This window comes from Trachinotus anak, unplaced genomic scaffold (assembly GCF_046630095.1).
Source record: "Trachinotus anak isolate AG129_WGS33_773 ecotype Australia unplaced genomic scaffold, CSIRO_AGI_Tana_v1 ptg000028l, whole genome shotgun sequence".
Lineage (NCBI taxonomy): Eukaryota > Metazoa > Chordata > Actinopteri > Carangiformes > Carangidae > Trachinotus > Trachinotus anak.
Window position 1 is genome coordinate 17,678,111 of NW_027273879.1, and position 26,083 is coordinate 17,704,193.

Below are 26,083 nucleotides of genomic sequence, written 5' to 3' on the forward strand. Positions count from 1 at the left end.
TAATGTACACAGTAAACATTAAGATTTTCCATAATAATTTCCGCTTCACCGCTAAACAATCCTTTGGCCTGATACAGTGAAAGTTGCCGTAAAGCTACGAATTTCTTCGGCTATCTCCGTCTATCACATGACCCAAACCACGCATGCGCAGTATCCCCATAAGAAATATCCGCAGACTACGTTCCTCGGTTAATATTAACTAAACATCGGTTATAATACAAATATTTGTCAGTGCCCACTCTGCTCGATGTCGACGATAATATTGAGTTTCCCGAATGACTGTAAAGAGACGTGAATCAGTGTTTTTGATTATTAGTCGGGCTGGGGCTTTGTTTCCAGCTGGTAATAAAAACTCCACTAACCGTCAGCCCTCTGTTTGTCGTGAGGTCATGAGGCAGGAGCGCGGGGTCGCTGGCCCCTGCCGCGGAGCGCCGGGGAGCGGCTCCTGCTAGCAGCACCGGGACGTGGGCGGAGTGTGATGGGGACCCGGAGTCGCTAACCGCTGAGACTGGAGTTAGCCGCGGCGCTGCGAGGTCGCCACGATGCGTGTAAGTTGCGTGTTTGTAGTTTGTCTCATGTACTTCGCTGGTATGTGTTATGATGCATGTTTGCCTGCTGGTGCTCAGTGACTGTGAGCACAACATGTGACACGGACCGTAGGGAGCTGAGCTAAAGAGGAGCAGCAGCGACCCTCTGGAGGCTGTGACCCGCAGTTAGCAGTTTATGAAACACTGTCGTTACCTGTCACAGCCTGAAAAGACGTGTCGGCTTGTTTTGAGCTGCCAGTTCAAGTCCGGCTGCGCTTCAGTCACTTCAGGGCAGCAGCAGAAACCGCAATCACTCATCTAGATTGTTTCTACGCACCGTTTGGCCCATTAATTGGAGTAACAAAGTTTTATAAAAAAGATAATGTTATACTCAGAGATGGACAGAGTACTCGACCCCAGTACTTGAGTGAGAGTACAAATACTACCGGTCAAAATTTACTCCGTTACAAGTAAAAGTAGCTCAGTCTAAATGTTACTCGAGTAAGAGTAAAAAAGTACTTGCTTTTAAAGGTACTTAAGTATCCAAAAGTACATGCTTTTAAATTTACTTTAAGTAAAAGTAAGAGTAAACTTCTTATTTTTCACATCAATGAATTACTATATTTTTTTCTAAATGGATTTAAGGACCTTTTAACTCTTGTTTCTGAGCATTAACTCTTTGAAACCACCTGCACTGATGTGCTTGCTTTTAGAACCACAGTGTCATATAAAGCCTGCAGAAACACCTATAAAAACAAATACAATGAATGGGATCATAAGAGGACAGCAGATGTTGCAGATGCAGTGTTTATTAACAATCATTAAAACTGTAACCAAATGAACCTGCACCGTCCAACTAACTCTCTATCATTTAGCTAGGTTGGGAACTGGAACCCCCTCAAAGACCAATGTTGTCCCCAGACCACTGGTTGAGAACCACTGCTTTACAAAAAACTACATCTCTGCTTTCAATAACTCAATGTTGAAGTCACTTGACTTTCCAGGAAGGACATGTACCAGTACAATATAGGAGCACAACAAACTCTGTCTCCCCATGTCTGTCTTGTCTGTCTCTTGTCTCTATTATCCGCTTTTACGTAGATCCCAGTGGAGAGCGTGCACTGTGATAGGTTTCATTCTTTGACAAACACAGCTTGTGTCCAATAGTATTTTAGAATTTAAAAAAAAAAAAAAGACCTGAAAGTAACGAGTACTTTTCAGCCTTCCTAGAAATTTACTCGAGTAAAAGTAAAAATATTTGTCTTGGAAATGTATTCAAGTAAGAGTAATAAGTACCAAAGAAATCTAATACTCAAGTAAAGTACAAATCCTCTGGATATGTACTTAAGTACAGTACTCAAGTAAATTTACTCCGTTACTGTCCACCACTGGTTATACTCAAGTCTTCACAATATGATTCCACTGAAGGTAGATATACGACCACACTAAGCTACTGCCCAGCCCTGCATTTAACACCAACAATACAGTCAAAGCAGCAGACAGTGAACTAGCACAGACACAACATTGCTTTGATAAAAAAGAAAAATAAGGACATGTTAAAACATGTGAGGCACAAACTGGGCCTGTTAGTTTACGTGCAGTATGTCTACTGGATATCTTTAATTTCATCATTTTACCAATTTTACTTATTATTTGAATACAAACTTACACTTTTGATTGCAGTCAGATTTTTATGACCCACTAAAACACATTTGGTGAATTTATTCTCCATGTTTCTATGTTTTTGTCTTTGTTTTTTAATCCATAACCCCAGAAAACATTGTGATATGTTTGGAAATCCCAGCATGAATGTATAGTATATGTGGGTCAAAGCCTGCAAAAAGACATGCATCCTTTTGAAAGTGCACGGAGTGTTTGTAGTAGAAGCAGTACTCTCAGAGTTTGTACTCTCAACATTCACACCTGAGTTTCCTAAGAGGTTTTGAAAGATAAGCTCACAATGATCAGCTGGATTGTTGACTCAAGTTGTCTATATTTGACTTTCTATGTGATGTTTTCAAGTTACTTCTAGTACTTCTGTTCTCTTAATCACTACCGTACATCTGCACTATTTAAACCCTTAGTGCTTGGACCTTGTACTAAATTAAATTGTTGATTATCATATTAATCACAAAGCTCTTCCTTCTCGAGCACAGGTGACCTTATCTGAATTGTTTGCTGGGTTTCTGCTGATTGTGTCTTCAATTTGTTCTTGCTCATGTATTTCATTTTGTTTTTAACGTGTTTTTACTAAATCAGATCAGTCACAGGCCTCTGCATCAGTAAATGAGGTTTCTATGCGTTTTACATAAATAGAACTGGATTCTAGTGGAATAGACACAACTTCGAGGGACATAAGGTTCATAATTCACGACTCTGCATAACTAGTTCTTCCTCTTTTCCAGCTCCCCCTTTTTTTTTCTTGAAAGGGCAGCTCGGTGTTTTACAAACTGGATGTTCTTTCTGTGGGTTTTGTTGTCATTTCCAATAATAACACTGCACTCACCAAGTTAATCTCTAAGATTTGGGAGCATGGCGACATCACTAAAAGGAAGTCCATCAGGGAAAGAAATACGAGCAGTCAGCCAAACAAACAGGTGTATGACATGCATGGAAAAGGAAAACTGAGGTGAAGGCCAAACTTATAATCCAAACGGATCATTTTAAACACTCATCACCATCATTACAGGTCATATTTTACCTGAAGTACCTGGTGTAGTTCCTTGTAGGTTCACCTACTTAAAGTTTTACCTCCAACCTTATCTTGAAAATATGCCTGTTTACAACCTGTCTGATCATCTGATTGCTGTTTCTTTCCCTGCTGGATGTCATGGCAGTGAGGTCACTGCCTAGATCAGCTATCAACATGGTGAGTACAATGTTAGTGTAACTGCTGGGAATGATGACCAAAGCTTTAGAAAATAGGAGCCATGTTGGAATTATCCTCTGGTGGTTTTTCTTTAGTTGTTGAAAGTGAGATGGTATTTAAAAAGCATTCTTTTCCAGATTCAGACTGATAACCTGGTTTCATGATACATTCCCGAAATACTTAAAACCAGAAGGATGCCTCTCATACTTTGTGTTTTTTTTATTTTTTTGTGTTTCACATGGTTGGACTGGACCGTGTACATGTTTATGTACAGTGGCATATCATGGCTTAGAGCTGCAGCACTGTTATTAGTCTGTGAAGTGACAGATAATTGAGAGAAATGCCTCATATGTTCCAAGAACAGTATCTTGTTCTGTCAGACCAGCAGTTCAAAACCATTATTATTAGACATTCATCTTAAAATGATATTTTAAGATGAAAACAGAGACCAACAGCAAATTCTCACATTAGAGATGCAGTTTTGCCGGACCTGGCTTTAGGCCTGCTCCTCTGCCCCACCAAATCGTCCTGCTTCATCCCAAAATTAAAAAAATAACTGAAAAGTTTTTTATTTTAGCCTTGTCAAAAAAAAAATTATTAAAGTTATTTTTTGGCAGTTTTTATGCCTTTTTTTGAAAGTGGAGAAAGACAGAAAATACAGATGAAAGAGTAGGGGAGAGACCTGCTGAAAAGGGTCTGGCCAAGGGTCAAAAGAGTACGCTGTAACCTCTGGGCCATCAGGACACCCCTGTCCTCGATTTGACCAATCATAAACATGCCACATTCAAATAATTAAAGTGTATTTATATCTGATTACACCTGCAGTTACTCCTCTATCGTTTCACTTCAGCCTACTTTCAATCTCAATGACTAGCCTTCAGATTTAGTTAATCCATGACAGAGCTTCCCAGTAATGAGTCCTGAAGTCTGGCAGTTAGTGACCACTCAACACCTCTTAATGCCCCCCCCAGTCAGAGCAGTCCAGAACCAGGCCTGAGTTTTGCTTTATAAATGACTTAAGTGATGAATGGGTCATTAGAATTATTGTTGATAAATATTACCATCGATTCAGTAATATGCAGATTTGTCAGCCTAATTGTAGCAGCGTTAACATGGACATCACAGGCTCCACTCAGACCTTCACCATCTGCAGCTGCAGAGAGACAGTCATGCATGGACAGCTGGTGACTCTGCAGGGTAGAGGTGCTGAGAGTCTGACAGGACAGCTGACACACACACACACACAGTACATTCCTCTGTCACTCACACATCTACAGCAGCAGGGCAGAACAGAAGCTGCTTTTGTGGGATGATGCTTCCTGTAATTGTGGGGCAAGATCAGCTGAATAGATGTTTGTTCGGAACAGTGTGAATTTGAAGGAATTTAAAAATGATATGTTGAACAGAGGAGGCTTTGAGGGCAGCATAGAGGACTATAGAGGTAATTATGAATTTTCCACAAGAAAAGTGCTGAAACAATGCAGCACTTATCAAACACTGCTTCTCCCTGTGCTCTTAGGTTCTCTTATTATTTTATTTCCTTTTTTTTAAATGTAAACCTTTGTGTTAAGAAGTATTTTTTTTATTATTTGGGGGGTCTGTGGCCTGTAAGTAAAAGTAAAAGAGAGAGTAAAGGCTGCTGTAATCTAAGACGAAGAGTCACGCTGGTAGAAAATGAGGTCTTGGATAACTGACCTTGTTGGGAAAGAGGACTGAGGTCAGTATTGTTGTAACACCTGGTCCTGCATCACTTGAGTTTTTCAGAAAGTTGCTTCAGCAGTTAACCAGCGAACAGCATTCAGCTGTTTGGAGGTTTTAATAATTTTCTCATCTTTCTTTAGATGACTTTTGGTGTGTCAAGCAGCGTGACGCTGCTGTTTGACTTCTGGGATGTGCACGAGCCTGCAGGTAAGTTGCAGAGTATCAGACAGCACCGCTCCAGAGGAATCTGTCCCAGTAACGGGAGCTCCTTTGTAGTGGGGGACAAAATATGCCAATCTTCACAGCGTGCACAGATAACCTCAGTGTGCCCCGTCCTCAAAGAAATAAGCTAAATTTAACCAAATTAGCCAAATGATGATTTAGCTCAGAAGCTGACCTGCATGTATCTGGGAGTATCCGCTACTCACTGCTGTGGTCTCAGTTTTATCTGTGCTATAAAGCAGACTTGATATCCAGCTCTACTATAACCAGCATTTATTTAAATTAATTATTGTCCAACATTCAGTGATGTATATGACACCAGTATATTTGTGATGAGCTGAAACTGGCCAATAATATAATTTACTGTAACTGATGAATCAAAGCGGCCAACACCTGCTGCTCTGTGAGAAGGAGCTCCTGATGTTTAGTCTAAAGGAGGTGAGGTGAGCTCCAGAAAGTCACTGCACCCCACCAAGAATTATTCCACTACATAACTGTGGAAAGTCAGACCTTTAACCGGTTGCAATACGTTAATGAATGAGCTTTAGAGATGGTAGGTGTTTTGTTTTTCTTTTATATATCTTAAGACAGAGCCAGACTCGCTGTTTCCTCCTGATTCCAGTCTGTATGCAAAGCTAAGCTAACTTGCTTTTATTACTCAGCAGAAAAATGTAGAACTATTCCTTCGAGGCTTTAAGCGAGAGCCTTTGAAGACAGAGTTCAGATGTGTGACTTCAGCGTGTGTGTTTGTGTCTCTAGGGATGGTGCTGTCGGTGTTAGTGGTCTTTTTGCTGACAGTTTTCTACGAGGTGCTCAAAGTGTGGAGGGTGTGGCTGGGAAGCAGCTCTAAGCTGGCCCAGCCTCACTGTCCCGACGCCGGACCTCCGTCCTCCCGCAGCGACAGCACCTCCGTTCTGGAGAGCAGCCCCTCCGAGTCCTCGCTGACCCCCATGGAGCCACACGCTGCAGCTCCAAACACCAGGAACAGGTCAGTACTGACCCAGTGTTTCGGATATCCAAGCAAACAGAGTTCAGTGATCTCTCTGAGTGTTGCAGGTACTGCACCACTGCTGCACCACTGCTGTGGTTTTATACTGGTCCCACTGCTTTCTGTTGCAGCTGTGTATGTACTTTTTTATGATGCTGTGTATCAAGTCTCGTTCCCTGGAGACTGACTGTTCACGTCTCTTTCTGTTAAGCATCATCTATTCTGTCATAATGACTAACCTGAAACAATATGTGACCAGACTCTGACTGGCTAAAGCTACAACACCTTGTTCAGAGTGAATTTACTGATCCTCTCATTTAGGTCTGTTATAATCTGTGTAACTCGCTGATTCCTGTCTCTCCTCCTCAGCTGGTTGCTGCACATTATCCAGACAGTCCTCCACATGCTGCAGGTGGCTCTCGGCTACATGCTGATGCTGTGTGTCATGTCCTACAACACCTGGATCTTCCTTGGAGTCATCGTGGGCTCTGTTCTTGGTTATTTCATCTCATTTCCTCTGCTGGGTCAGATCTGATGGTTTGGACAGTTCAGTTTGGACAGTTTATTATTTCAGTAATAAAGAGAGGAGGTCTTTCTTTCTCCCTGAGTTCAAAGGATCACATGTTTTGGATACTAAATGGGAAACTACTTGATTGACTAATTTCTGCATGTTGTTTCGTTGCTCTCAGCTTATTATTTGTGAAATTTTAACACTTGGGGAGCACAAAAGGGGAATTTGACGTTAATGCTTAAGAATGAGCTGTGCAACACTACGCGTCATATAAAACTGATCTGGATGTGGAAACTGAAATTGTCATGCACAAAATCTTTTCTGGTCACCAGTTTCAGTCTCTAATCCCTCTTCGGATTCAGGTCTTGAGAGTCGGTTGTTAACTTTAACACTTTGGATGTTCAAATTTCTACCATTTATCTCTGACCATATGGATGGTATGTGTTGTTTAGTGATTTATGAAGTTCTGTGTGAAGATATTTCTCATGTGTCTCTTCTCAAACAGCAAACATCCAAGCAAGACTTTAGTAATGCATTTGAAAAATGTTTTAATCTCTGGGGGGGTGGGGGGTGCTTGCTTAAACTCTTCTCCTCTTATTTTTCCTAAAATAGGTCAGCACTGACAGATGTTAATAGCAACTACAGTTTACTGCATTTTACTAAATAAATTTATGTTGTGACACTACAGATGATTCAGAGACTTCACATCAGTAAAAGTAAAATTTATCCAGAAGACTTTTAAGCTTCTGCCTGTTTAAAACAACAACATTTTGTGGGTGAAACCAACAACAGTTTTAATCTGTGAATACTGAATGTCAATTTTCTTTGCAGTATTTTGTAGTAAAATCTAAAAGAAGACTTTGTTTTTGGAGCAGAGATTTTCAGTCACAGGTCATGAGACTAATTCATCAGTTTGAGGAACTGGATCAGTTTTGCTTTGTAAACTTCTCTCTCGTGTCATCTTGGTTCATTTACAGATCCGAGTCATTCTCACATGTATATCTGGACGGTGAAAGTAGATCATGTGGTTCTGTGGCAGTCGTTGACAAACCACGAACCTCATGAGAAAAAGAAGTGAGTGCCTTGTAACTGATGATTTCAGATGTTTTCTATTGAAACATGCGCCTCCTCTCTTGAGAGTACTTTTGTACCTGATCCTGACGATGGAAATATGCCTTTACTGCTGAGGTTTTCTTTGTGATGGTTTTCTGAATAAAAATCTCAAAGGACGTGATTGACAAAAATAAAGAATAAAATTGATGAAATAATTTTATTTTTTCATCCATATATCTTTTTTTAATATATAATTACGAAGATAAAGATGAGCTGTTGACACCTGCATGTTTACACACCACACAGTTAGGCTTCATAATAAATAAACAGGAGAAGGTGACTGTCTGTGGTCCTCTGTTGGAAGAAATGGCAGCAACTCAATGTGCCTCGGGGTGCAGTGGCAATAGATGATCTCACGACAGGACACTGACTCATAACATTGAAAAGAGACAAGAAAGACTTGCAGCTCTGCTCAACATTCAACATTAAATTGCAGCTTGGTCTGTTAGATACAGGTGGTACATAGGTGGAAAGTAATTCACCCATTAGAGCATGTGATACTTTTTTTTTTTTTTTTCCAACAAAAAACTGAGATGTACAAATTCATAGGAAGCTTCCTGGAAAGTTCCATGTCACTTGGTACCAATTACAGTAAAAATTGAGGCATAAAATTAGATGATTATACTTTATTTAACAACATTTTTCATCCTACCTTTCTGTCTCTCCATACTTTAATTGTACCACAGCACCGTCATACGGTTCCTACTTCCCATCTGTCTCTCTTTCTTCACTTTCTCCTTTTTTTTAATCTGTTCTTTTTTTTTGTTGATATTTTTTATATTCTTTTTGCCTGAATCAATGGTCTAAAACTTGAGGCTGTCATCTGTTGCACAGACTGTAAGTAACTTGTAATATATATATGTAGCGTAGCCTTGATTGTTTAACTTGTATGGCAGCTCAGCTGAACATGATGCAAAAGAAATTTGCCCACAGCTAAGGACAACATTATGTCTTTACGCTGCAGTAAATAATTAGTTCCAGGAAACATCCTAGAAAATTATTAGTAAATTACACACCCTTAAAATAAAGCATAAACTATTAGATACAGACTGATTTATTTTAGATATTAAAGTCTAATATTTACAGTTTATCAAAACTCTTAGTTTTAAGGAACTTTTGTGTCATCAGTGTTTTCCCTAGCACAAACAAATGTCTTTCACAACCATAAATATCAGTGATAATGTCTGTATTTTCATATTTGTACGCTGGTAAGGACATTAAACTCTTGAAAAAGCCAGTTTATCCCGATTGCATGAAACCAAAATCAAAATAAAAAGTTTTATGAAATAGAAGAGGAGTCAATACCATGTGTGATTCAAAGTACTTCAGTGATATAATATCACTAGAAGCCAACATCAAGAGTCCCCCTCATAATCACTGAGAGGGCTACAAGTCTTACAAGTTAAAGAGCCATTGCATACTGTATCTTGGTCGCCACAGGCAAAATCACAAGTAACAATGTGTTTTGGTTATTTTCCCCTCACAGAAGTTTTAAAAACAAAAACATCTTGTTTTTAAAATCACTGAGGAAGTGATGATCATTCCCTGACGGTTTATAGTGAAATGTGTTGAAACTTAAAGGCCATTTGCAAATATAAGAAATGCTTGCAAAGTAAACAAGTTACATATTTAAACATACATTTTACAAAAATAGATGGCAATATTTCACAAAAAGTGTAATAGTTAAAATCAACAGAAATGCAGAAACATGTAAAGCTTGATTATAGCACCCCCTGCTGCCCAGGTAGAGGATGTGATCATTCACCTGCGCTATGTTAAAGCCACAATCTGTAACTTACTTGACCATATGAATGTGAGACATATTGAGAATAATACTAGTAATTATTAACTAGTAATACTAATAATAATAGGCCCGATTTCCTGCTGTGTTTACAGACAAACTTTCATACCTTAGATGTAGTTGTTTAGTGTTTCTCCCATATTCTATAAATTGAAGAAAGTGGATTATCACTTCAAAATCTCTTGTTGTGACGGACCCTCAGCCTGTTGATATATACATAAAGGAGCCCTACTTATATAAATCAGATATGTGGAATTCAGTGTCATATCCAGTATATGAAGAAAACTTGCATTGAGATTCACTAAGCTGCAATAGAGACGAACCATTCACCAAAGAATTGTCTCAAAAAAGTCTCGGGGAGGAAGGGAGAGCTGGTTTTGGTTGGTGTGCAATATCAACAACAATAATGTCAAGGCAACGCTTTGAATTAAACCTTTAGATTGACTCCACTTCTCTCCCATTACACGTCATGCACACGCCGATGTTTTTTCCCTCTGCGGTTTCCTCCAGTTTCATAGCTGTGTGCATTGTGTTCCTATGCTAAAATCACTTCCACTTCTACTGGATCGATGATTTTGTCCTCTCCATTCAGGCCGTTAGTGATTGGCTGGGGCACACCTTCTTCCAACTTCTCATTGGTTGGCAACTGGAAACCGCTGTCGTCACGCGAGCTGGAGTCTGTAGCCAGGTTTGGCAGTGGTGACAACGCAGAATCTGATTCTGCTGCGGAGACCTCAGCAATCCGTCGACTGTCATCTTCCTGTATCACTATCTCGGCTTCCTTAATGGCGTTCTTGATGGCTGCTTCCTGTTCAAGCTCCTTAGGAGCTTCCTGCGTCTTGCTTCCTACCAGCTGCTGGAGCATTGTCTGCGGGGACATCTTGTCTCGAGGAGATTTCCTAGGGACGTCATCCACCATGGTGGTGACATGTGTCACCTCCTCCTGCACCCCGTCCTCCGAGGTAATGAAGCCGGTAATCGGCTCTGTCCCGTTGGTCAAGTCGCTCTGCGTTTCCTCTGACACTGGCAGCACCATCTCTACCATCGGATTAATTAGGTCCCTGATTTCATTCACGCTATCAGGAGACTTGGGACCCTGAGGAGAGTGTGGATTCTCTCTATCCTCCCCTTGATCCTCCCTTTTTCCCTCAGACATCTCTATGTCCTCCTCAGGGATAAGCTCCACTCCTGGAACTTCCAGACAGGACTCGTAGGGCAGAGGCACCCCGTCCAGCTGGATCATGGACACCACTTGCCTGCGTCTTCTCCCAGAGCCCCCTCCTTCAGTACCGCTGCCGACAGAGCCGTCCTTCTCATCATCTCCAAATTTGGTGGCCCAGTCCACTGGGGGGTTTTCTCCAAGCAGGTGCAGGTTGGGGTCACTGTTTGTGAGAACGATGCTGTCCCTGTAGAGGTTATGTCTCCTCTGGACAGCTGCCTCCTTCACAGCTGGACACAGAAAGTAACAAGAGAAACAATCACTGTGTTAGCAAACAAATTAGATAATGTATATAATGATATATCATTGCTACCATGGCAACAACTATTTCTTTATTTAAAACTTATTTTTATTTGGCCCTCACCCATCATTATGTCCTTGCTGACAGACTGCAGCACCACCTCCTCGAACATATTTTCCACCAGCAGGAAACGGGAGAAGTCCTCAAATATCATCTCTTTGAAGCGAGGCAGCTCCTGGGGAAGGAGGGGGGAGAAATGAGCTTCTGCCTGTTGCAACTTATTGCAATTAAAGTTTCTGATCCCTTCAGTCAGCGTTTTTCTAGTGAAGTTCAGCACTGATTTGGTTCAGCTCACTGGGTCCTGGAAGCTACGTAGAAAGCCACTGACGTCAGTTATAATTTTTCCCACCCACATCGTAAACAGAATTTCTACTTAAGGGTTTGGTCTCTGGACATTAACCAGCTTCTTAAAGGTGGGCCTGAAATTCAGAGTCCTGTTTCCCCTGTTAGTAGGTGGAAAAATTCACAATACTAATGTAATAAAAAGTGGTAAGAAAGATGTGAGTCTGGTGCTACTCACAGGTGAGAAGGATGGCGAGAGCTGCTGGAGCATGTACGGGATGATGATCTGCAGCAGGGCCTCTCTGAAGAACTTCTTGCGCACTGTGCTGCTGTCGTAGTCATATTTCTGACAGGGAAAGACCAGAAATTCATCTACACCTCAGTGACTCATAACAGCGTTTCTACTCACTGCACAAATCATATTTACCTTAGCTATCCACATATTTCAACACTTATTCTGTTTCTGCTGAAACCCCTGTTTCCCTCTGGAGATTAATAAAATATGTGGTGCAGATCAAGCCAGATCGCAACGTCTCATTCTTCATAGCAAGAACTGGCTTATCCTGCAAATATCAGCATTTTATAATAGTTTTTATACCTGTGACAACTTCAAATGAAAATGAAATAACCTTGACTGTAGTAGGGCGGAGTAAGAAAACTCAAAATAAAATCATCTGCATGGCTAAGCATCACTAGGGGTAACTGAAACACGTTAGTTTGGATTTTACTAAACTGATTCTAAAAGTCTCTTTTCTTTAGGTATAATTTTTCATTCTCCAATATGCTGTAACTAAAATGCTGAAAACATTTATTTTTAATCCACCAATCCCTCCATCCACCAGTTTTTTAATTTGTCAGGTTTACCTTGAGAACCCTGTCCTGGCATCGCTGGATGTTCTTGCACATGTCACTTTCTCCCTGGGCCTCCAAAGACTGTTGAAGCAGCTGCTCAAATGTGTACACTGAATTGTCCATTTGCTGTCAAAATAATAATAATAATTAAAAAAAAAACAACTTCAAGATCTACAGAGGCACTTATAAAGAGCTTGTCATATTCTTTTTTGTCCAGCAGGTGGGAGTAGAGACTTGAGCAGAGGCAGGAGAGGTTGCTGCTGTGTGCCGTCTTGCCAAGAACTAGGGAGTGTTCGGGCATTCGGACATGCTGATTCCTGGTACATGCTGATTGTTTGTGTTATGAGAGAGAAAAGGGCTGTGACACCTCACCTCCCTCATGAGGATCTGAGCTCTGCTGATAAACACGGAAGGGCTGGAGACGTCGAACCTCTGCTGCAGCCCCTCCAGATTGAGCTGCTCCACCTTCTCGTAGCAGCTCTGCATCTTCACGGGGTGGAAGGCGAGCATGGAAAGTCTCTCCATGAGCTGAGGGGAAGACAGGTAGAGGAGGTAGAGGAGGGCGGCGGTGATCAAGGTGGTACGAGCCTCATACAAGGAGTATGTATACCACAACATAAAAACAGGACGAGTTGATTGTTCAGGTTCAGATTTTAGTCTCAACTGGAGTGTGTGTAACCAAGATAAAGCTGCATAACTCATTGATTCATCAATTTATGTAATTGTTCCTGTCATGTACACAGTTTGGTGATGTTTCTTCCTCTGCTTTCTATGATTCTGTGAAAAAAGTGTGAAAAAAGGCTTTTTTGGGTGACAGCAAATGGGATTTCCTGTTATAACCAATCCTTCAAATAACAGTGTTTGTTACCTTCGTTAAGGAGGTTGTGCATTCACCCGTGTCTGACTGTTCATTTGTCAACAGGATTAAGCCCAAAGTACTGAACTGATTTACATCAAATTTGGTGGAGGGATGGGGCGTGGGCCAGGGAGGAACCCATTAAGTTGTGGTGCAGCCACCATTTAAGGGGCAGGTCCAGGAATCCTTTTATCACTGTCCTCAACACTGAGAGATAGGGCATTTTTGTCATATTTGGCTTTGGTGGAGGTATGTGCTCTACTGAGTACCATTCTAATTAAAGCTGTAGTCTTTAAAAAAATATTAACACAATCAAATGACTATGTGTAATGTGGGCCCGTTGCCAAGGGGGAGGGGCATTGGGGGGGCAACATGTAAAACACTGTGGAGTAATGAAGAAAGTTTTCAGTGACAGCTGTTTGTTGATGATGATGATTGATTGATAGTGTGTATGTGTGACTCCTGGGGAGTTTCCACACTGAGACGTTGCTCGGCCAGATCTGAGGTGGCTGAGGTCAATTTGCATTATTATTATTATGGTCATTATTATGATCTTTTTTTACTGTTGCAATACACTCCACTCTCCTGGTCCCTGTTACCCACAATGTCCTTTCTTTTATCATTCAAACGCTTTCCAGATGGTTTCTTACAATATTTTGCATATTATAAACAAGAACGTAACTAAATTTAAATAATGCTGAGGTTTTATTGGCTAAATTACATATATAGTGTACACACTGGTTTGGAAGAAAATCACAACACCCGAAAAAATATTGGGAAGGACTGATGCAACAGGGGCAGCAGCCTCTCATTAAAAAAAAATTAAATCAAAAAGTCATCAAGCTTATTCTGCTTGGTGGCTAAAAACACATAAGTGCAGCTTGTGACTTGTGTTACTGGAGATATCGGATCACTCTGAAACATGCTGGCACCTAAATCAAACTACTACCATACACTCATTAATGTACCAGAACAAAGATTTGCGGCAAAGTATCACTCACGTCTCCCAGTTTTTCCTTGCTCCCTCCATTGAGCGAGTTCTTGCTGAGCTCCACCAGCTCTCTGAAGAAAACTTCCCTGACCTCAGAGAAACCTCTGCTGGTGGGCTCCATCAGGGCCTCCAGGATGGAGCTAATGTAGGGCTGGACGTTGTTCCGTAGAAGCTGCTCCGCCTTAGGCAACACCAGAGCTGCACACAGGCAGCAACGCATTGGGAATGGAAGGAAAACATATTCATGGTTAGCTGCTGCAGCTTGTAAATAACTAACACATGAAGACAAAGTCAAAGCATGAAGACAAATAAAGGCATGGCTCTGACTTCTGAACTACCAGAAACCATCACAATGTGTTGTTTAATACCAGGCTGAAGTGGTTGGTATGTAAGCAATGACAATTACGTAAACACATGGAAACCCTCTCTGATACACCCAGTTGTTAGACGTGTCACCTCTGTGCAAAAGGAAACATACGAAATAAAATTCACAGCTAGGATTACAGCTGTCAGACCTCAGTATTACTCTCATGTAAAGTGAACCTGCGTCATTTTGTACAGTTGACTTGTACTTCCGAGGCCTACCTGTGGGATAAAGTCACAAACAGACTATATAGCGCAGGTGATGGAATGCAGTTCTGCCACTTTAGCTCAATGGGAAACAGTACACATGAAAAAGAAATGAGCAGCCTGTGCCAAGTTAACCTTTGAATAGAGAGCTGACAGGCTCACCACTCAAAGGGTGGATGCTGGTGGTGCTGTAGAAGCCAGCTAATCAAACAGACTGAGCCAGAGACAGAGCAACAAAAGGACGGAAACAACAGCCTTGAATACAAAGCAGAAGCGGTGAGGTCAAAGCGCAGGGACTAGGTGGAAAATGTCAGATGCGGAGGGACGTTTGGTTACAGAGGCCCTGTCAGTCCAAATGTCCAAACAAACTCATCAGAAACTCGAGCACTTGACCACACTGATCGCTTTGCTCTGCCAACAATCCCTGAGCCAGAGAAACCACAGCTACATCTCACTGAGGCAAACAGTAGGCGAACAATGAAGCAAGGAACGATCATGTTACACGGCACAGCTAGCAACAAGTGAACCAAGTCATTTTGCACAGCACAGTGGGTGTGTGGTAAACTGAGGTGGTCTCTGTCTGTTCTGTCTGTTTCCATCTTTCTTTATTCCTTCCTTTCTATTCATTGCTCTGAATTTACTTCTTGGATCTTATTTTGTTAGAACCACAACTTTCATACTAACTTATCAGTATCCACAGCTGTGATGCTGTAAATTAGTTACCACCTCCTCAGAGTTGAAGTAATGGTTGTATTTAAACATAATAACATTAACAAATGACAATTACATTTAGCCAAGTTTTAAGCCATACTCTTAGAGGTCTTACTGTACAAACAGTGTACAAACAGTGGAAGGGGAATTAAAAGCAATCATACCATTGTTATCATTCATTTCTACCTGGTGATATGAACACTTGTTTGACCACCAAGTGCTGGACAATGCACATATGTTGCCATCACTGACTGCAGGGTCTGTTTCATGTTAACAGCCCGATAATGGGATTTACTGTATTGACTTTAGAAGTTAAAAATAAATCAGCTATAATTCATCAACAATGAAACACGTGGAGCACAGTGATAGTTCACACTGACCACTGAAGTCCTGCCTGCATTAGCTCATTAGCATCAGCTTCTTCATTCATGCTTCACCATCATCAGTCAAGCTGCTTGACTAACAACATCCAATCACGTTCATACAGGTGAAGAGCAAGGTCAGTCTAACCCCTGCTGAACCTTCTTGCCAATGCCAACTGCTGCCATAGCTACCTCGACCTCAACATCCACGGTTTTTGGCAGAATCTAGCTTGCTATAAATGTCTCTGACTGGAGTTTTGTTCCAGCAGCGTTACCTAACTGTGACAATGTCTCCAGAGTGGGCAAAATAAGAAAATTCATGAAGAAAATGCTTCTATATGCAGATCTTTGGTCACCTCGTATCTTGCCGCTGACGTGTTCTTTAGACGTGATGATCTGGTCCATGTCGGTTCGCAGTCTGGCGTCCAGCGGAGCTTTCTGAGCCTCACAGGCTTCCACCATTGCTTCATACCGAGCGGTGGTTTGAGTCAACACCTGCCTGTACACAGCATCAGAGATCTGCAGGAGAAAGACGTTCATCATTGGTTTGGTTTCTCTCCTGTGTTGGTACAGCAGTGCACTGGTACAGCATGACAGGAACTCACCAGCATCCAGTTCCTCTGCCTCTGCTGCATTTTCCCCTTCAGGCGAGGGCCAATCACATTTCTTAGCTCAGGGTGAAGAGTCTCCATCACCAGATTAGCTAGAATCTGCACACACACAACACACACTACTAATATTATACTATATTACTAGTATTTGCACACTTTTGTATGTATTTTGTATTATGTATTTTTATTCGTGGGTAAATAACATAAAAAAAGATCCTGCCTAGCTTTCCAGAGTAATGTGAGGTCAGTCCCACCTTTTGACCGGTTACAGGACGTTATAGTTACTATGGCAATGTGCCAACTGGGGATTTCTACACAAGAGGTGTAGTCAAAAAACAACCAATATCCTCCACCCAAAGAAAAACAAAAATAAACCCTAAAAAAGTACAGCCTCTCCTGTGCGGTGACATGGATACAGTGGGGTGATTGAGATGATACACAGCTGGAAAAAGAGAGGCAGGAAGGCTGGTGCACACACACTCAAACCTCTGCACCTCTGTGACGTTTTAACTAAGCTAAACTAAATATTTGGTGAAACATGTTGCTGGGAAATAAAAGGCTGTGACAAAAGCAGAGTGGTTTTTCCGCACAGGGACAGAAAGGCCTGACAAACAAAAGGTATGTTGTAGCTTGTTTGTCTGGAAATGAAATTATGTTTTATCCGTATTACTGTTCCATTTGTGGTGTTTCCTTGGCCGGAAATCTCACACACACATGTATTTCATGTCACTGTTAACATCTATCTGGACACCACAAGTTCCTTTTGCTACAGTGGCTTCAGAAAGTATTCAGACCCCTTCACTTTTTACACATTTTACTGTTTAGTAAATTTAACTCTAAATAGATAAAAATGCCAATTTATCTACTTGTTTTTCTTTTTTTTTTTTGCAAATGTAAAAGTTGGCTGTCTGGCTAAACTAGGCTAGAAGGGTCTTGGTTAGGGAGGTGACCAAGAACCCAACCATCTCTCTCAGAGCTTCTGAACACCAGAACACAACGCACTGCTCATCTCCTGGTTAATAGCATCGCTACGGCGAAGCGTCATGTTATGAGGGTGTTTCTCAGTGACAGACGAAGAATGACGAAGAAATACAGAAAGGTCCTTGAAGAAAACCCTCTCCAGAGTGCTCGCGACCTGAGACTGGGGTGACGGATCAACTTTCAGCATGACAATGACCTGAGGCACACGGCCAAGACAGTGCAGGGGTGGCTTCAAGACAAGTCTCTGACTGCCCTTGAGCGGCTTAAACCTCACAGAGCATCTGTGGGGAGACCTAAAGATGGAAGTTTACCGACACTTCCAATCCAATCTGAAGTAATGTGAGAGGATCTGCCACGAAGAATCTATAAACTGTCCAAATCGAGCTGAGCAAAGCTTGGAGAGACTTACACAAGAAGACTCAAAGCTGCCAAAGGGGCTTCTACAAAGCGCTGAATTAAGCATCTATATAGTTTCGTAAATGGGAGATCTCAGTTTTTGATTTTTTTTTCTTTTATAGGTTATTTTTTAGCATTTGTGCTTTATTTTTGTAGCAACAGTAGAGATAAATGGGAGAGTCAGGGAATGACATGCAGCAAAAGGCCCAGGCCGGCCTCGAACCAGGGCTGCTGCTGCAAGGACGCAGCCTTAGCAAATGGTACACACTGTACCAGGTGAGCTACTGGGGGCGCCCTTTTTGCCAGTTTAATAATTCGGCAAAAAATTCTAAAAACTTTTAAGAAACTATTAAGAAAAATATATTACCAATACTTACACCCTTTAATATCGGCACAGGATATCTAAATTTACAACTTTCTTTAATGCTTTTCAAAAGGCACTCACTGAACTTAAGCCTGAGCTAAATTCTGATAAAACAAAATATATGCTGTTTTCAAAAGCTAATTTTTTTCTAGGTAAAGTTTGTTTTTTAAGTACTGAAGCTGAAAATACTAATGAAATGATGCAAAACCTGCAAGCTGTTTGGTCCAGACCACAGAGTGTGGCTGTGGACAGACAACTCTAGTTAAGCTACTCTGCTAACGTACATTCACACATGAAGTACTACAGCTTCCAGAACATTATATTTAACACACCTTCCTTAGAAACGCGGTCTATTTAAACCATCGATGCCCCGCCACACTGTTTTGGTCCGTTACTCTGCTCATTTAAAAACCTACAGTAAACACTTTATGATACCTCTGCTGTCACTAATGTAGCAGTTGTTGTTTTTGTCATTTATTGGTTCTATCACCTGTTGAAATGAAGTTAAAGCTAACTCGTAGCTGGCAGACTAGCTGTGTATGTTTTTTTCCCAGTTGTGTTATGGTCTGTTTTGGTGGTGCTAGTTTTGTTGGAAACCATATACTGTACCCAAACCTATATTATCACATCTTAATATTGATCAGTGTACCTTTTACATGCCCATGTCACTGAGTAAACACTGTTAAGTTCAAGGTGCTAGAGAGAAACAGGGTTACAAACAGGAAACAGATTTAATGGAGAAAAGGTGACTGCCACAGACACACAGAGCGACTGTGCAGCTCCAGCAGGAGACTGAAAGAGACTTATTCAGAGGGGAGACCTCAGTCAACAGTGCGTGAGTGTAGAGGTGTGTGTGAGGGGTGGGGTCTTTTTGCTGTCTCTCTGAAGGTCATGTGTGGGTGTGTTCTTGTTCTGAAGTGTGAGGAGAGGGTGTGTGTTCATGATAGAGAGTGTTTTCTTGAGCTACACTCATTGAGAAAAAAAAAATCTTTTTCAGACAGTGTATGTCATCCATCATAGTGGCATCTGAAGAGGTTGACCTGTGGCCCTGACCTGAACTCTGGACAGGTTCTCATGGTAAATGTTTGAAAATTGTTCCTGGAAATCTCTGAACCATCACCTGCGGCAAACATGCAATTTGAGTCACAATATTCTCAGTGTCAGTCTGCCTCCCAAGAGGGAAACATAGGCTGTGTCAAGGTTGTGTCTTCTGAATGCCGAAGGCTGCAGAGGTGGTTCCTTCTTAGAACCTGCAGGCAGGGCTGAACCTCCCAAAATGAGGTAGTCTAAAATTACTGGTGCGTTTAGGTGCCACTCATCAGCTCATAATGCCAGACATTTCCAAGTGTATCATCTGGAAGTTGTATGTCTACATACTGCGCCACTGGGAAACAGTTTACAGTTCAGCTAACTTTTATAAAACGATTGGTAGACTCATTTTTCGGTCAATAAATGCAGACTTTAAAGGATCCGGCCTATGACCCAGACTCTGCTGTACTGTGATTGATCTGAGATCCTGACCTGTGGGGGGACTCCGCACATCATGTCCCAGGTCCCGTAGTGTCCCTTGGCTTGTCTGTGACGTCTCACAGCGTCAGTGAAGGCTGGCGTCTGGACAGTGCAGTCCTCTGGCAGACCTGTTGGGGGCAGGAAAGAGCAGAGCAGATGCTTGGTAACATCACTAAAACAAGCCCCCCACCCCCTCCCCTTTCAAAATAAAATGCAATTGGCTGAAATGGTCCTAGTAGCAAGATGACGTGATTCTTTTTTCTTTGTATTGATGTCAGGTCTCTGAATGCTGTGCAACAACTAAATGGATGTTTGCTTGGTATGAGCTACTTGGGTGTTTGGACATTTCAATGGCTTCTGCAGAATCCCTCACTAACGACAGTTTCCATAACATCTGAGTCACCTCTGTGGGACGGTCTGGGAGTATAATCTCAGTCAGTCACATTTGCTGGAGTCTAGGGCAGCTCATGCACCCTCGGCCCCTATCACACTCAGCTGTGTCATCCCTCAAAACAGGAAGATGTTGGCTTGTTGGAGGACAGATTTCATGTGGTTGCTACGGTTACTGCCCCTCCCAGCTGACAGGACAATAGACAAAGCACTCTGTGACATGTGCGTGTTTTTAGGAAGTTGGTTCTTAACGTTTGGTTTTGTTTAATAATAAAAATACATCACGAGCTGAAGAGCGCTGCCTCTCAAGGCCACAGCTCTGAAGGACACTGAGTGCTGAAAGTCAAACATCCCTCACAAGAGAATAAACAGGTGTATGGAATAAAACATCTCCATAATTAGCAGTTTGGCCTTCGGAGCAGCTCTTCCTTTAAATTAAAGTGACTCATGTTTCAGTTGTGTTTTCTCTGTGGCAACAAGAATGAGTCTGTCCTTCTGGTTTTCAACCCAGCCCTTATTGAAATGTTGTTAGCCATTATTTATTGTGGACAACAATATAGTACAACTTCAACGGTAGCAGCCAGAGCTTTTTAAAAAGCTTACCCCTCTGCTGCAGCTTTTACTGGCCCTAATCACTTGTAGTAATACATCATCATAATACTTGTCATCAAAATCATGTCCTTAGAAATAAAACACACACACACACACACACACACACACACACACACACCAAGCATTTTATTAGGGGAACACAATAATAATACTGGGTATGATACTGGGTAGAGCTTCCCTTTCTTCTCAAAATAGCTCCACAGGATGCTCCATGCTGACATGATTGCATCGCATCATTTCTGCAGATCTGACAGTTGCACATTCATGCAGATGTGGTGACACTGAAGTACAGTGAACCTATTGTCATGTTCATGAAACCAGTTTGAGACACGTTGTAGCCATTAGAAGATAGTAAACTATGACCATAAAGTTGTTGTAGCCCATCAGCCTCGAGGTTCAACATGTCGTTCATTGTTCGCCACAGTTATAAAGAGTGGTTATCTGAGTTACTGTAGCCTCTCCGTCAGCTCCAACCAGTCAGGTCATTCTCCTCTGACCACACTCATCAACAAGCTCAGCCCATCTGCAGCTCAGCCGCTCACTGGATGGTTTTTGTTTTCTGCTCCACTCTGAGTAAAACTCTAAGAAACTGTTGTAAGTGAAAACCAACAATCAGGACAAGTCAAACTCACTGAAATCGAATTTTTTCTTCATTCTGATGTTTGATGTGAACATTAACTGAAGCTCCTGACCTGTATCTGCATGATTATATACAGTACACCTCTGCTGCCACATGATTGGCTGATTGCATGAATAAGCAGGTGTACAGTTGTTCCTAATAAAGTGCTCAGTGAGTGTATACACAGTGTATATGGTTGGTGATGCTTTTCTTGACCTTGCTGCGTCCACACTGTGTTTTTTTTTTTTTGGCTGATTGTTCTTGATGTCCTGACAAATCAGATGACAGAAATGCATTTTCCTGGACTGCACAATGCATGACTGGAAGGTTTGCCCTCAGCCTGCCTGAGTGATAATCTATTTGTTGTATGTGAAGTCAGTCATGCACAAGCACCAATGTGAATGTGTGCGTCCTTATTGCCCGAGCGTCTGTCAAGTTGTTTTGTCTGTCTGTGACTCAGAGGAGGCTGACAAAGACAGGAAGTGGCCAAGGAGTGAGGAGGGGGGTGGGGGGGGGGTGGGGGGGGGCAGAGCCAGACGGGAAGCCGTCTGTGCTCCCAGCTCAGTAACTCTGCGCTGACAGGCTAAGGGTTGGTGTGTTAGCTTGTTTTGGCTCAGATTCTCATGTGAATTCACTGGACACTGAAGTTACTGAAGTTAGAAGCACAGTGGGAAAATATCTGCCTTGTTGGTACGAGGCCAGCCGTCATCTGCAGGTCAAAAGCAGCGAAAAGTGTCTGAGTTAAGCAGCAGCTATTCTCATACCACACAGTTCAAGACCCACGACAACACAACATTACAGGTGTTTTCGCAGTTTTCCCATGACTATAATTTATTTGCACGGCTTCACATGCCTGAATCCTCATGGAAAACATAACTAGCACGTCGTCAAACATGAAATTAGATATCAGCATGGATTATAGTTGCATCATTTTTTAGGTACATAAAAAATGATGCAACCCCCCCCCCCCCCCCCCCCGCTGCTATGCATCATGCAGCAGCACAGTGAAACCGAGCATAGCTGATACTAACGTTGGCAAAGGAGGTAGATGGACAGATAGACAGCTTAGTCTATCCTGCCCTGAACATACCAAAGTGAAAGCCTAAATATTTCTTAATAGAACTGTAAATTTCAAAATCAGCATCAAAAAGCACATTTGAAGTGAAATCAGGTACTGAAAGTCAAAAATGTCAACCGTAACCATGGAGTTTGGAGGTCTTCCCTTCAAAAAATACTTTTTTTGGAGCTAGCATCTAATGAACATTAGAGGAAGTGAATCTTGAGGCACTTTCCACAATAACCACAACAGTGCTCACCAACCTTGGACAATAAACTAACACACATTATTTATCTCCTCCAACACGTAGCGCTTGCAATCTTGATGTTTTTGTATTTTACTCATGTTAGTTAGCTCGCTACAGCAGTAACAGGAACACAGTGGACACAGATCAAACAGTTAAGCAGGTGATGACGGACTGCTGACCTAATGTAGTTCCTGTTGTGGGCACCCTGTTGTGGGCACCAGAGGAAGTTATGAGGAGAGGCTGAGAACCACCAGGCTTCGACAACCTCTGTGGTTGTTTGGTTTTCACTCTCCACAATCCAAATCTCTGTCTTATTTGTTGGACATTGTAAAATATAGAGTCCCATTTACTTGAATGGGAAATGCACAATGTGACATCTTTCTAAATCTTCTTGAAACTTTAAACAGGACTTGAACAGTGGATGGGAAGAGTTTCTGAGCATGAAGCAGTGAGTTGAAATCTTTTGAGCCGCACACTAGGGCCAGATCACCAGTGTGAAATGCCTAAAGGTGAATTCTTCTACATTTTCAGCTTGTTGCTCATTTGAAGAGAAATTTCCTGTCAGTGCCAAGAGGAAAATATTTTTTGATGATCTGCCCACCCCATAAACCTCTACACATTCTCAATGTGTCTAAACCAAGCTAGATCAAGGAGCAGATTACAGTCTCTCTGCACTCTGTGTGTGTGTGTGTGTGTGTGTGTGTGTGTGCGTGTGAGCTTTGTATAAATAGCACATGTGGCAGCATTTACCACGGTCTTTTTATTTGAGGCATTTCCCTCCCTGCCTTCCTCACCACGCTCTGGTTGGTGGGATCTTAGCAGTAGCCAGGGACGAGTTCCCAGGCCGTCACGTCCACAAATGTGTGTGTACAGTAGGTTTCTGTAATGTGTGTATGTTTGACATTTTAAAAGCTATTAAGCATTTGAATGTCAAATACAGTCTGATGATCCACCTGCCATCATGTTGGAGCAGGTTTAAACACTTCTTATACACACACACACACACACACACACACACACACACTGCTGCTGCTGCTGCTCTAACCGACATGCATGAGTAGGATTTCCCCATATGGTGCAGCCCTATGGAGCCAGTAAAACCCACAGTACAATAAACACTCACTGAAACATACCATCAGCCACAGATATCACAAACACATGACTGAATGTGGTGGTATTAGCAGATCCCTGCCTCCAGTAGCAGCAAAGAAACCAATGCCGGAGGCCATGTATGGTTTATTTTGTATGTTAGAAAACACCATATTGTCTGATAAAGATGTCGTTGAGTACATAAATATCACAATTTTAAACTATGCTGAGAAACACACTGCTCCGCTACGGACCAGCCCTAAACCTGCGTTGAAATGTTCTTTCATCAACCTTCTTGCAGGTCTCTTTTTGCTGAGTGGAATTAGTCTGAGGTCTGTGGATCAGAGCAGAGGGCTGCTGACTGCTTTTAAAGGCTGTGGGGGTGGAGATACAGCGATGATTGATGGTTCTCCAGTGGCCCAGTGGCAGCTTGAAGCAAGTCTTTGACTACTAATGTGCTGCCCTGCAGCCTGCATCCCACTGGCTGCTGAACTGCTGCTGGCTGCTGGTCACAGAGCAAAAACTGGCAGCTAATAATTATTTTCATTGTCAATTCATCACGAAAAACACCTAAAAACTGTAGAAAAATTCAAAGTTTGGAAAGCCCAAGATGATGATCTCATATTGCTTGTTTTTGCTTGATCACAACATCAACATGTTACATGTCAAGTTAATTTCAGTTTGGGCCTCCTGGATCTAACGTCAGACATTATAACATTTTACTCACCAGGTTAATTATAAAAAACAGGGACATTGTGACTCCACTTTACTCCACTGAGCTTTGCAGTAATCATTCACTGTAGGTCAGACATTCAGAGCATTCAGAGCAGATTGAAATAAACCCCTGTTTTCATCTCCAACCAGCACCTCTTATTTTGAAGTGTAAATAAAGGTGAAAACTAAAGTTATTATCCACAGTCTGTTCTGTCATAGTTACCACAGTTATGCATAAGAGCAGTTTCAAAATGCAATAATTTCTCTAGCTTTGAGAATTGCTGGACACATTTGGGATAACATAGGTCTGGTGGTTTTAAGACATTTTAATGTGGAAAAGCTACATATTGTAACTTTGGACGGATGCGTGGGAACAGGTGTGGGAGACAAAACCTGCCTGATTACCTGATCTTTCATGTTGCCTGCTCCATTACAAAACTGAATCATCACATCCTAAAACCTTAGTCACAGAACTGGTGTGTAAGATGTTACACACTCTCTCTGTATTCACCTGAGATGGTGCAAACATTCAGACTGACAGGCTGACAGAGCTGACGTCTGTCTGCTCTGTCAGTCACCTGCTAACTGATCTGATTAACAGGACGCTTTGCAAATCACCTTGTTAAAGAGATGCAAAGCAGCGGATGATCATTTTACCAGAGAACTATTAGAAATAAAACAGCAGGAGCTTTATTGGATTCAAATACACCTTGAGTGTCAGTGTGAATGTTTAACTTGTGGTTTTCACATATCAAAGGCAGCTGAATAGTGTCTGTGTCCAGTTAAGGACCTGCTTTGCATCACGCTTCTGTGATGCTACCAGCTTATCCTTTATGGGCACTGTAGCATTTTCTGTACCATGACTGACGTGCTCTTTATGACTCTGTGTGCTTTAGGAAATGATGAGCAAAGGCTCACATACATTTCTATTATCCTGGCAACATTTCTAGTAACAGTTTAGGAAATGGTGGCATATCCAGCAAATATGAATGTGCATTTGTCTATAGAGAAGTGACAAACGAAAGGCAGGTGCTCGGCCACAACGAGCTGCCAGAACAGCTTCAATGCTCCATGGCATTGATTCTCTGAGCTCTACTGGAGGGATGAACTCCAGTCTTCCAAGATATATTCACTGGTTTGGTTTTTTGATGATGGGGTGGAGAGCTCTGTCTAACTTGTCGTTCCAAAATCTCCCATAGGTATTCATCTGGGTTGAGATCTGGTGACTGTGAAGGCCATAGCATATAATAGCATATAATTCACATCATTTTCATACTCATCAAACCATTTATGAAAATGTGTGTGTGGATGGGGGCATTGTCATCCTGTTTCTCCACTCATTTATTCAGGTTTTTCCCTTAATGTGTCAGAGGAACTGCAGAGAGGTCAGGGGTCAGGCTGGAAAAAAAAACATTTATCACCCTCAGGAAAAGTCTTTTACCGGCTCTGGTTTTCTTCAACACACCACCTAACTAGAGAGAGGTGAGACTGGGCGTGTCGACACAGGTTAAAAACATGAATGCCAATCCACACTCACACCAGCCACGGTGGCAGTAATAAAACAGCAACACAGGCTCCGTTTCTTACAACATGTGCCTGGAGCCCAGCCTCACAGCTG

At 42.0% G+C, this 26,083-nt stretch overlaps 2 protein-coding genes across 3 annotated transcripts in view; one reads left to right on the plus strand and one right to left on the minus strand.

The window, feature by feature from the left end:
- Window positions 1-162: 162 nt before the first annotated feature.
- On the plus strand, window positions 163-8,091 carry slc31a2 (solute carrier family 31 member 2). 2 transcript variants are annotated; one of them, XM_071465792.1, is made up of 4 exons: window positions 163-548; window positions 5,238-5,304; window positions 6,079-6,307; window positions 6,677-8,091. In XM_071465792.1, exons 1-4 carry the CDS (start codon window positions 543-545, stop codon window positions 6,840-6,842), a joined length of 468 nt encoding a protein of 155 aa, XP_071321893.1. In that variant the 5' UTR covers window positions 163-542; the 3' UTR covers window positions 6,843-8,091. The 2 variants fall into 2 exon arrangements, with proteins under 2 accessions (XP_071321893.1, XP_071321892.1); XM_071465791.1 differs by lacking the exon at window positions 163-548 and adding an exon at window positions 3,343-3,396.
- Window positions 8,092-9,100: 1,009 nt separating this feature from the next.
- Window positions 9,101-26,083, minus strand: part of niban2a (niban apoptosis regulator 2a) — a 30,621-nt gene continuing 13,638 nt past the window's right edge. The window contains exons 6-14 of the mRNA XM_071465789.1: window positions 19,750-19,865; window positions 16,482-16,586; window positions 16,233-16,395; window positions 14,244-14,431; window positions 12,759-12,914; window positions 12,399-12,512; window positions 11,773-11,880; window positions 11,316-11,427; window positions 9,101-11,181 (exon numbers count right to left, since the gene is read on the minus strand). Coding sequence (XP_071321890.1) covers window positions 10,268-11,181; window positions 11,316-11,427; window positions 11,773-11,880; window positions 12,399-12,512; window positions 12,759-12,914; window positions 14,244-14,431; window positions 16,233-16,395; window positions 16,482-16,586; window positions 19,750-19,865 — 1,976 coding nt within the window. The 3' untranslated portion in view covers window positions 9,101-10,267. The remainder of the gene's footprint in view (window positions 11,182-11,315; window positions 11,428-11,772; window positions 11,881-12,398; window positions 12,513-12,758; window positions 12,915-14,243; window positions 14,432-16,232; window positions 16,396-16,481; window positions 16,587-19,749; window positions 19,866-26,083) is intronic.